This window comes from Arthroderma uncinatum (assembly GCF_011692745.1).
Source record: "Arthroderma uncinatum strain CBS 119779 chromosome Unknown scaffold1, whole genome shotgun sequence".
Taxonomy (NCBI): Eukaryota; Fungi; Ascomycota; class Eurotiomycetes; order Onygenales; family Arthrodermataceae; genus Arthroderma; species Arthroderma uncinatum.
Genome location: NW_022983863.1, coordinates 4,302,285 through 4,313,851, shown reverse-complemented (window position 1 = coordinate 4,313,851; position 11,567 = coordinate 4,302,285). Strand labels below are relative to the sequence as shown.

Sequence of the window (11,567 nt, the reverse complement as noted above, 5' to 3'; positions counted from 1 at the left end):
AGTTGTTATCGAGCGTAGCCCGGTTGTCGTAGATATGTATTTATCAACCGAGGACGAGATGATGTTTCATGGGTATCAATATTATTTGTTCTCGATATCAAGTAGCTGTGATTGGCGTTCACACAGCAACGCGATATATATGGGTATTATTCAAGATCTGCTTCTCTCTTTTTCATGATATCCAAAGAACTAGTCCAGGAGATCCATCATCTATCCCTCCTCCCAATCATCCACTTCCACGCTCACAGTCACATTCGCTGGTATAGCTTGTATTCGTGTCGTGCTTGGATGAAGTTGAAGTCGAACTCGATGGTTAAAGCTCGAAGCACGTGACTTAAATATCGAAGTTGTCCAGGAAGAGCTTCATCGCCTTCAATTTCACATAGATATTAACAAAACGACAAGCGGATTGAAGTGCCAATGGCTTCTCTTATAGGTGCCTTGCGGCCGACCCTTTGCTCGAGAAGAGCTCTATACAGACAACTGTCCACCCTCTCTAACAATCCTCACATCGTACGTCCACATCTATACCCATCTACCAATTAGCTATAATCAATTGAATGCCATACTAACAGCTTATATAGTACGCATTCCCCAACCCGTCAGGCACAAATCACACACTTTCCCTCCTACCAACGTCCCCGCCAACTCCTGCCCTTGCAATCGGAACAACAACCACCTCCGCCCTCCCTCCAACACCAAACACGTTCTCCCCAAACCCGAAATTCATCTCCATCCTAGACTCGGTGCTTGCGGACCATGCGTATCAGGACCCAGATACCGTTTCCGCGGCATATGTAATGGCCTCGACGTCAGGCGCGAATCTCTTCTCGCGCATGCATGGCCAGGCAGAGGGTGCAGACTCGGCGGGTAGAGGCGGATTCATTCACATTGCGGACTCAAGGGAGCCGCCGGAATATGGCCGGATACCTTCGTAGGTTATCCCCCGGCTTCTTAGCTGATGGTATACTAATGAGTGCAGGCCCGAGGATATCTTTGGTTGTATAGAGGTTGACGGACAGGGGAATATCGAAGGGAAAGGGAATTATCAGAGTAGCGGTATGAATGCCTGTCCGTTTTTGGGCCGGTTGTTAATGTAATCATTTTTGCTAACATTATGGGGATCTAGGAACATATCGCATTGTTACGAGAAGTGGAATGTAAGTCTCGATCCAGGTCATGTTTATATTTACGATTTCATACTGACTATACCTAGCCTTGGCCTTAGTCCGTTTCTGAGAGAAAAGCTGGTAGAGAGACTGAAGTCCGAAGAGGAGAAGATCCGTCGGTAGCATTCTACTTTCACCATACGGATCTATTAGATGATTTATGATGGCGTGTAGGATAAGTACAAGTGTATAACAGATATCACTCGGATAGTCAACACGGTGAACAAAAACGGTAAATATGTACATAGATCGAGAATAAATCGCAACTAAATCACTTCTTGAAGAAATTGGTAATTCGTTGATTCCCACCACTGGATTTAACTCCGGCCTTGGACTTTGTGTCGTTGCTCGTTGCACTTCGCATCTTCTTCGCGGGACTAAGTCCTTTAAGAGGTGGTGACTCTGCTTTGATAGCTCCTTTTTGTTGACTTTCGACCTTCACCCTCTTGTGATCCCCCTGTGCTTGTTCTTCCTTTTCATCCGGCGAGTATTCCCTCTTCACCTGACTACTTGGAGCGTGTTCGTCCCGTATCCGTTCAGGGGAGCGTAATTTCTCCTTCGTCTTATCGCTCTTTCCGTCAAGTATCTTCTCTGTCTTCCCTTTCTTCTCGCTTTTGTTGCCCTGGAAGAAGTTCGCAATATTCCCCTTGTTCTCCTTACTGTCGATTGGTATAATGAAGCTCGGGGAATTGTTACCGACTTTCCCAACGTCCTTGCTGACAGGATACGTCTCTAATTCGCCTTCATAAGGTTTCAAGAACGACTGCAGTTCTTTCGTCCATGTAGTGATATGCGGATCTAACCAGGTGGCCATCTCTTTACTACCTGGCTCAAGGATAACTGGCATTCGATCATGAAGGAATTTGAGATGTGCGTTAGACGAGGTAGTGATTACCGTATAGGTATATAGCTTCTCTTCCGAATCTACTCATATCAGTCAGTCGTATCCCAATCAACAGACTCTAGTTATAGACGCTACCTACCTTCGTACTTGACGCAGTCCCATAAACCGGCAAAACACATCAGATCTCCATCCTTGCGGTGGGTATAATATGGCATCCTAACTTTACCCCCAGGGCCTGTTTTGAGCCATTCGTAAAAACCCTGACATATTACGACGCAGCGCTTTTTCCTCTTCATCGAAGTCCACATGCCTCGATCTTCCATCAAGGAGTCATCACGGCAATTGATAGTTTTCATCAGGGAGCCATAGTTGGGAGATCGTTTTGTCCAAAAGGGTATCAGTCCCCATTTCATAGCCTGGATCTTGTATTTTGTGCCCTGGTTTCCTTCTTTCTCAGCCTGTTCAGCATCCTCTTCTTGCTCCTCGACAGCTTCTCCGTCAATAGCTCCAGAGCCAACGCCACCATGATCAGGGGTATCAGCTCTTAGAACAGCACCATAATTGCCTGGAGCAAAATTATACGTCTCCCTCACTTCATCATCGTCTGCGACTTCATCAATCTGCTGGCCTCTTTCTTGTAGCTGATGTCGGATGAACGCCAGCCGCTATTTCGAAGAATAATCAGACTATCATGTCTCTTATCTATCGGAGCGTTGGGGAGCATGCATACAATTCCCATAGCATATCGCCCGCACATTTCGTTACAGTATTCGAGTATGTATAGCTAGTTCATGTCATGTTGCGCATATCCTTGTGCTGGATGTTGCCTGGTGGAGATGATGCAGCTAGATAAAACCACCACGCTAAAGACTTAACCTTATCACAACTTATCGAAAAACCTCATGTTACCAGCATTGCTTGCCTGATCCCGTCAATCACTGTTGATGGCATCCCATATTCTAATATGATGCTGAGAAGATTAGGCTGGCGCATTGGCGCCCTGTCTCAGCCGATACGCAGTCCGATACTATCGCAATCGACAAGATCTATCTATTCACAGCATGCATTTCTCCAAAGACCAAAGCTTCAGCTACTCCCTCGCCATGGATGCAGCTCTCAAACCCGATCATACACATACTACCAGCGATTTAGAGACAATTTCCGCATCGCCGCACGAACCGTCCATCGAAAACACCCCATTGGATTCCCTTTAATGCTCATGTTCGCAGTGGGCAGCACCAGTCTCCTGGTATATGTGATCTACGACTTTGTCACCCGTGTGAACCCGAAATACACCCGCTTCCCCAATGAAGTAGCAATACCGCTTCGAAAGGCCGTATACTACACCGAGCTAGACCTTAACCCACCGTCAGCGTTGGCTTATTATAAACAGGCGCTGCAGGCGGCGCACCAAGTGGGGTTACACCCATACTCTGACGAGGTCTTGGGGATACGATTGCAGGTAGCGTTGATGTTAGAGCGAGCGAGCCTTACCAAGGGATCAATTGAAGTTCTTGAGAAGACTAGGAACGACTGTGAAGGCTGGGTTGAGAAGGGGAGGAGGCGGCAGTTGATATTGGACCGAGAGAGACAGAACGAGAAACAGATTCTACCTGATCCTTCTAATCCCGATGCCATAGCTGAGCACGAGGCTGCGATGCAGAAGGAACAAGAAGAAGAGATATTGCGTAACCAAGTGATGAAGAAAGTTGCGGGGATAAACGTAAAGCTGGCAGAGCTATACTCTAGCGAACATCCCCAGGACGGAGAGAAGGTGGAGAAGCTTCTGGTATCTGCCGTGAACATCAGTCGAGCAGAACTACAGCGACGAAGAGATTTAAAGCTTCCCGTTTATACGGACGAGGCGGATGCATATACCACCCTCGCTGATGTGGGCAACACATGCAACGAGTTAGCAGACCACTATGCAGGCAAGGGCAAAAATGACCTAGCAACCATTTTATATATGCAAGCCTTGTCCCTGTTCAAGGAAGACGAAGGAAGCGAACAAAACAAATGCATCCAGGTCGTGCTTCTGAATAATATATCAAGCCAGATGGCTGAACATGCGCAGAAGGTGCCTTTGGGAGCACCACTGTCCTCGTCATCTTCTATCAACCCTGTCTCTCGTGAACAACTACTATCTGCAGCCGCAGAATGGGCAAAGAAAGCGTTAGACGTTGCTTCTCACATCGAAGCGTCTGCTCGAGATGAGCAGTGTGACCAAGCCTGTCTAACGGCATTGTATAACCTGGGAGAAATATCCGAGATGCAAGAGAATACCAGCCAGGCTGTGGAGTTTTATCAGAAAGCCAGGGCTTCAGCTGTTGGATTGCAGTTCACAGAGGGAATTGAAAGGGCTGACGAGGCGCTGAAGAGACTACAAAATCGGAAATAAGAGAGGCTATCCCCCACTGTATTATATTTATTCCAATTAGATATCTTGGACCATAGGTACCATCACCTGTATAACATCCGAATACTTGAACCTTCAACTTTTCACAATCATTCTATTTGCAGCCGTATAGGAAAGCATGAGAACCATATATTCATATCTACTAGGGATAGAACAGGTAAAAAATAAAAGCAGAACCTCCATTAACTCGTGAAAGACGTACATAGCATAACCTTTCCAACCAATACGGTAGCTCACACGCCGAATTTAAGCCTAGGAAAACCCAGGAAGAAATGCCATCAAGGTAAAAAAGGAGTTGCTTTTTGAACCTTTTTTTGCTTCCATTTAGATAGATCCTTTGTAAATATTTTTCCAGGGAACTATCGACACCACATTTCATTTTGTCCACGGGTGTAACCTTTTCCCCCTTGATCGGGATTGCCGCATTGCTTCATCCGAATGATCCCCAACCAGTCATATTGTTTCATTGGACATTATCTAGTAAACAACTCACTCCGCTATTAAGATGTGACAAAAAAGGAATAAAAAAGAAGCTTTTTTATACCCTTGACATGACACCCCAGGCACGAATCTTGTTATCAGTGTATCCAGAGAACAAAGTCTGACCATCAGCGCTCCAAGCCAAGCTTATGCACTCGGGGTCACGGCTCTTCTTGCCCTTGTCCTCGAATTCAGGCTTGAGCTCGTCGATCTTGCTCTTCTTCTCCAAGTCGAAGATGCTGATGCTGCTGGAGGTAGCAGCGCAGAGCCAGTAGCGGTTAGGAGAGAAGACGAGAGCGTGGATTTCATCACCAGCGTTGAGAGAGTAGAGGTGTTTCGATTCGTTCAAATCCCAGAGCATGACAACACCGTCCTTGCCACCGGAAGCACACAGAGAGCCATCGGGAGAGATGGTGACGGTGTTGATGTAGCCGGTGTGGCCGATGTGGTCGGTTTGGATACGGCAGGTGGAGAGTTCCCAGACCTATTTTGCCTCGACTGTTAGCAAAGATGCATTGAAAAGCGTGAAATCTCAACCGAGAGAAATTTTCAATACAAGAACAATAAACAGTGACGTTGTTTCCATCAGGGCAAAGGTGAAATAATGGTCTCATGGCCCGCAAAGGAGCTCTGAAGTAGCAAATACGTGTTGCAAAACATCATTTGGAAAACAAGGGTCGGGTGGGGTAGCATGAAACTGGCAAAAGTTGAATTGTCCGTACCTTGACGAGTTTGTCCCAACCAGCACTGACGATGACAGGGTTCTGGGGGTTGGGGCTGAAGCGGACGCAGGAAACCCATTCGGTGTGGCCCTTGTCGGTGATGGTGAACTTGCAGTCACCGAGGGTGTTCCACAACTTGATCGATCGGTCACGGGATCCAGAGACAATTTGACGGTTGTCAGCAGAGAAGGAGACGGACAGAACGTCGTTGTTGTGGCCGATGAAGGTGCGGGTGGTGTTTCCGGTAGCCAATTCCCACAGACGAAGGGTCTTATCCCAAGAGCTGGAAAGGGCATAGGCACCATCGGAGGAGATGACCTGTTGGTTTCAATTTTCATTAGCCACACAATTCTCCGTCTGACGGCTCTTTATTCTTTCTCGCCCATTCGCAGATCAAGAACTGGATCCAGAGATATATCATACACAGTCAGAAACGATGTGGGAATGGCCGTGGAGGGATCGCTTTGGGTATCCGTATGCGGTGTCATCACGGGTCAAGTTCCAGACGATCAGGGTCTTGTCGCGACTGGCGGACAAGAGCATGTTGGGGCTAACAGCCTGTCAGCATTTCCATCGTCCTTCTCGATCAAAGATGTGAATTTCCTTACTTCTCCAACGTCGTCGCCAAGCTGGTAACCCAGCCATTGTGGCCCTGGAGGGTTCCACGGAGGACTAACTGCTCAGCCATGATGTGCAGACTCGAGCTCGTCTGGATGATGCTCTCGGAAATCCTCGAGGGTGCGGTGGACGGAGGGGGATGGAGGCGAGCAGAGGAGGTTGTGCCTTTTTCTTTTCTGCGGCCTTCACACAAATCGCAGGAAGTTAGGATGTTCCGCGGCCACGCAAACCCTAAACGCTTTGTGCGCGCTAAACCCTAACCGTTTAAGCGAGCTCAACTACGACAACTACAACTACACATACAACGACACGATATATAACAACGACATAATGATATACGATATACAATGATATACAGATACATCTACACTACAGCGATACAAGACATAAGAATACGATGAGTCTATTCACTATTGTACAGATGGCAGTGGCGCTACGACTTGAAGAGCTCGATGTTGGGCATCCTCCCCAGGCCACCGCCGGTTCCCTCGCCCTCGCCAGCGCGCTTGCTGAGGACATGCTGGCGCAGTAGAGAGAGCACCTCCGACTCGGCCCAGCGCTGGGGCACAGGACGGTACGCGGGCTTGAAGGCTCCCACCGTCTGCGCCCACTCGCCGCTCTTTGCAGCACCGCTCTTCCATGTCTCCGTGAGCTCGTCCTTGGGCTTCGAGGCAGGCTCAGTTCCTTCAGATGGAGCCTCCTGTGTTGCCCAGTAGTAGATGTCCCAGTCGTTCTCGTCCAGGAACCGGTCGTATTCCTCCAGCTGGGCCCTCGTCATCTTGCCCAGATATGTAGATGCGAATGTCGATAGAAGCAGGTCTGACTCTAGAGTTCCTCGTTTGCGGCTCTGGTCTATCATGGCAATGTCTTATTAGTCGTCTGAACCTACAAGGTGATTATATGGCATGCTGGTGCTGGTGTAATTGCATTGGCGTAGTATGGATGGAAGCATCGAGAGAACACTCACATAACAGCCTCGCTCTCTTCGTACTGTCATCTTCCCCTTTCCTCTTTAGAGGCTCTACCTTAAAGGTAATGCCTTCCATCTCCCCGACCTCTAGTTCACCCTTTGTTTGTCCGGCCGCAAGCTCTTCATCCGCCATCCCAGCCTTGTTTTTCGCGCTCCCATTGCTACTCAATCGCGAAGAGAAGCTTAAACACCGATAGCCTAGGCTAGATATTGGGTATTTGTTCGCGTAGGGTATGCTGGCATTGCGACGATTTGAGAAGCACGCGCGCGGTGTTGGTGAGAGAGCTGTCGAGGGAACTTGGGAACGGCGGCTGCACGAAGCCAGCCCCTGCCTTAACGATCGAGATATATTATTCGCGGCAGCCATTGTATTCAAGGAGAGCTGCAATTGATATGTCTTTGTGAAGATAAACGGCCTTTAACCATGCCTTGACTGTTTGCGATAAAAATCCCGAGGCTTTGACATCATTCGATGTTTGACATGTTTGCATCCACTTAATAGCTCCAACTCCCATATTAAAGGCCACCTTCGATATATTCTTCAGCTTACTATTCTACGAGAAAACTTCATACTTGCTAGATGGGTGCTTCTGGAGCATTAAATAGGACTGGCCAGTTGCACGTTTACCTTCGATCATGGTCAATGCACTACAATGTGCCAGGGTACAAAACTTTTACACAGCTTTTGAACGTAATTGAATGGCAGACATAGTTACAAATCGTATTTCCTCATCATTATGAAAGTAAAATGTGGTGAAGATCTAGGGAAAGAAGTAGGAAGCCGGGTGACATAAGACGCTGCTCAAAAAAATCCGAGCAGACAGGATAGTTCATCAAAACCCTTGGTGAAAAAGGGTAAAGTTCGCCATTCACCAAAACCTTTACTATGATGCTTCAAATAAGATGCTTCGATCTATATGGATCAGTCGCAATAGTCAGTCAATCGTGCATCTACCAAATTATACAACGCACAAGGGTCATCTATGCATGAATTTGCTTACCTGAAATAGGCTCTCAAATAGACCACCTGCCAGACACCAAGGCCAACCAGCATGCCCATTGTGCCAAAAGCAAACCATTTAACTCGCTCATTCGTACTCTCGTTGGTGTCTCGGAGCTTCTGCTCTCGTGCGCGCATGAAGTCCATTTCCGCAACAAGCTCACTAACCATTGCCTCAATGCGGCGTAGATCGGCCTCAACTGGCTTCAGTTTCTCTTGGACCTTGATGGCATCCCAGTCGCGTGCATCAGCACCAATATCAATGTCTAATTCGACCTGACGAGAAGGGTTGTTGCCAGCATCTGTAAAGAGGGAAAGTGGGAGAAAATTAGCCAGAGTTCCAGTATGTAATGTTTTCAAGAGCAGAAGGCGATGTAATATGCTCACTTCGGCCGGAGAGGAGGTTCTCGAAGCAGACATCGAACGAGGAGTCGGCACTAGCTGTAAACATCTGTCTGATTTCGCCGGCTATGTCCTTTGGTTTGGCATAATCGTCACCCAGGGAACCCTTGACCTATTCCATCCAATCGAGAGCCAATTAGCCTTTATTTTCCAGTACCGCACCTTATGCAATTGCGAATGAATAGATTTATAAAAGGCGGTGGAAGTTGGCAACGTACATGCATATTCACAACCTGTCCATCACCTTTGTGACCGCTTACTGTGGCCGTGATGACAACGAGCTGGTCACGGCCCACGAAGTTCCGTATACATCTCTCATGTTTTCCCGAATGTGTGCCCGGAATAAGATCGAAATGTATGGCGGACGTAAAGGGAATAAGGAAGGTGAATAGCAGGGTGAGAAGTTCGAGAGACCGCAGCCCCATGGATGAGCCCCGCCGCATGTTGGTCTTCGTCGAGAATTAAATGCCAGGAAACGGCAGGATGGGGAGAAAAGAGGACGGCGGAGGAGAACGAACAAGGGCAACGGTCGAGGAGATGCGTTCGCTATCTGGATATGCGCCTGCTCGAGCTTGCTGCTCGAGGCCAAACATTCAGGGTCACGTATATTTGTCCCTGGCGCAGATGGACGGAGAATCGATAGTCCGGCCTTCCACAAACCCCCAACTTTATACCATCCTAACAACAGTAGATCTATGAGAATTCGATACTACAAACAAGAAATGGCCGTGGCTTCAGAATGACATACGATTATAATTATGGGATTATATCTTGTGCCAACGTCTCCACCAAGATCTATGATATCTATCCGCTTCGTCTGGTTCACTTCTTGCGACTCGGTTCAGAGCGTTAAGCAATTATTCACTATTGCAGCACATGTTATAGGGCTCCTAGGCACTCCTGGAATGGGATGCTCTATTCCACCCCTTCAGCCAGTGGGACGCTTGACCAATCTTCCCTCCAATTTCCTGTTTTGGTGGGCCAAATTTGTTTCCAAACACTTGTGTACTCATCGATGTCGTCAAAAATACTTCCGTATGGAATATCATAATTATTCATCTCATCAATTCTCTGCTCTTTGTTGACCTCTCTCACAGTAACTTCGGTTTCATGACCCTCCCTAGGGTCTCTCGTACAAACCCATGGCCGCGCAATGAATTCTATAAGGGTTTCCAGGCCTATTTCCCAATCGTTGCCGAACTCACCATATCCAGTGACCTGCAGTTGAAGGAACTGGAATGAGGGCAAGCCAGTAGAACGGGAAAGTGTATTAGCATCGGATATGGTACGAAAGATGGAGAGCGCAAGGGTCGAGTCGACGGCGGCGTTAAGGAAGGTCTCTGGGGCGGGAGGCGGCGGCGGAGCAGCTCTACCAAAAGTGTATGGAGCATGGGTGTCTGAGCAATCGAGGAGTAAAGAAACGCGTTTTAGCTGCCGCAATCTGCCAAGGGCTTGATAGATGCGCACTTCTCTTTCATCGCTCATTGTACGAGGAATCCGCAGAGTTACATATTGCAGGTCTGGTAGGTTTTTTTGGAGCCTCTGAACGTGTTCGGATGATACAACATATGGTTTCACTACCATCACCGTATCCCGAGCTGGTAGGAACTGAAGCTCGCGCAAAGTCCTATGGTGATTCAATATCGAGGAGAATGTTTCCTCAGCAACAAACCCTTTTAACTTCAGATCTCTGAGAGGAGGTAAATTTTGTAGCAGAAGGCTTGTTGCCTCGTCCATGTGTGCGCGATCTCCGTCCAGAAGGGAGTATGAATCTAGACCAAGTGTGCGAAGCGATTTAAATTGACTGTTTTCAGCCATTTTTTTCAAGGCCTGCAGCCCTTCAGGTTGGATAGAACCGCCTATCTCAAGAGACTGTAGCTTCGAGAAATCTGTGTAGCCATCCCAGCTTGTGATGTCATCTAAAAACTCGCCATATAGAACGAGGCTCTGAAGGGCCCCTATCGCTCTAAGAGGCGTCGGGGGCAGTCTTCGTTTATCCGCAAAATACCCTTGCCATGGTGGCTTTTCCATGGGGTCAAAGCCTTCCATGGTCATTGCATTCCCAACATCAAGATTCCACATATCCAGATGCCTGAGCTTTGGTGCCAATGTTGCCACCATCTGTAATACGGCTTCATGATTATAATTCACATGTGTAGATGCGCGATAGGGAGAAAACCCCAAAGTGACACTGTATAGACATGGCGATGTTGCAAGTGCAAATTCGTCCGGGTCAATATCGCGTGGGCGGCCCTTTTCCTGGCATAGACTCCGAAAATTGAACGAGGATATATGAAGACGACTGTTTGGGTGATACTGATGTAACGCTGACAGTATACATCTTGGGATCTGAGCTGGATACGAGTAGATAAAATCCCTAAGGCCTGGTAACTGTGCGATAAACTTAGCTAGTGGTAACCAGGCTTCATCGGTTTTTTCTCTTTCTTTTTCCGTGAGAATCCACGAATTCAACATCAGAGGATAAACGGTAATTTCGGGAGTTTGCCAGCGTACTCCTCCTATTTCTGCCTCCTCTTCTGATACCTTCTCAGCCGTGAGCGCCGTCTTATATTTAATTACTTTCGAGAAGCGCGGTTCCCTCTCGTTAGCGACCTCCACTTTGCGCACATATCGTACGCGCCGTTTGACATTTAGAATCTCGTTCCATCGTTCTAAATCGCATTTCAACTTTTTCCATCCTTGATATTCAATGTAAACATGTCGAAACCTCTGAACTGCAGCGGCATCGCAACAGGTTTTGCTTGTCAAGGAGAAGGCGAAGAGACTGCGTCGTTTAGAGTCAATATCCGCGAGGTATTCGCATACTAAGTCGAGGACAAGCAACGGTAGCCTTTCTAAGGGAGAACGCGATAGAAGTGACGTTGAAGCGGCCATCATATGTCAGAGAGCGGTGGATTGCACTGAAACTTTGAAAGAACGTAGCTA

The 11,567-nt window shown here is 47.7% G+C and overlaps 6 protein-coding genes across 6 annotated transcripts; 2 read left to right on the top strand and 4 right to left on the bottom strand.

Moving 5' to 3' along the window:
• Positions 1-420: 420 nt before the first annotated feature.
• On the top strand, positions 421-1,292 carry GIQ15_01305 (uncharacterized protein; the record flags this gene model as incomplete). The annotated part of the gene is made up of 5 exons (XM_033548722.1): positions 421-513; positions 585-934; positions 983-1,059; positions 1,130-1,160; positions 1,217-1,292. The coding sequence occupies 5 exons, from the start codon at positions 421-423 to the stop codon at positions 1,290-1,292; spliced, it is 627 nt and encodes a 208-aa protein (XP_033409673.1).
• A 148-nt stretch (positions 1,293-1,440) lies between these two features.
• GIQ15_01304 (DUF159 domain-containing protein) lies at positions 1,441-2,770 on the bottom strand (the record flags this gene model as incomplete). The annotated part of the gene is made up of 3 exons (XM_033548721.1): positions 1,441-2,093; positions 2,153-2,678; positions 2,744-2,770. The coding sequence occupies 3 exons, from the start codon at positions 2,768-2,770 to the stop codon at positions 1,441-1,443; spliced, it is 1,206 nt and encodes a 401-aa protein (XP_033409672.1).
• Positions 2,771-3,226: 456 nt separating this feature from the next.
• GIQ15_01303 (uncharacterized protein) lies at positions 3,227-4,411 on the top strand (the record flags this gene model as incomplete). The annotated part of the gene is made up of 1 exon (XM_033548720.1): positions 3,227-4,411. One exon carries the CDS (start codon positions 3,227-3,229, stop codon positions 4,409-4,411), a length of 1,185 nt encoding a protein of 394 aa, XP_033409671.1.
• Positions 4,412-4,967: 556 nt separating this feature from the next.
• GIQ15_01302 (G-protein complex beta subunit CpcB) lies at positions 4,968-6,319 on the bottom strand (the record flags this gene model as incomplete). Its single annotated transcript, XM_033548719.1, has 4 exons — positions 4,968-5,393; positions 5,632-5,949; positions 6,055-6,181; positions 6,240-6,319. The coding sequence occupies 4 exons, from the start codon at positions 6,317-6,319 to the stop codon at positions 4,968-4,970; spliced, it is 951 nt and encodes a 316-aa protein (XP_033409670.1).
• Positions 6,320-6,682: 363 nt separating this feature from the next.
• Positions 6,683-9,064, bottom strand: GIQ15_01301 (TPR repeat protein; the record flags this gene model as incomplete). The annotated part of the gene is made up of 5 exons (XM_033548718.1): positions 6,683-7,101; positions 7,217-7,530; positions 8,221-8,521; positions 8,607-8,733; positions 8,840-9,064. 5 exons carry the CDS (start codon positions 9,062-9,064, stop codon positions 6,683-6,685), a joined length of 1,386 nt encoding a protein of 461 aa, XP_033409669.1.
• Positions 9,065-9,536: 472 nt separating this feature from the next.
• Positions 9,537-11,519, bottom strand: GIQ15_01300 (uncharacterized protein; the record flags this gene model as incomplete). The annotated part of the gene is made up of 1 exon (XM_033548717.1): positions 9,537-11,519. One exon carries the CDS (start codon positions 11,517-11,519, stop codon positions 9,537-9,539), a length of 1,983 nt encoding a protein of 660 aa, XP_033409668.1.
• Positions 11,520-11,567: the final 48 nt, after the last annotated feature.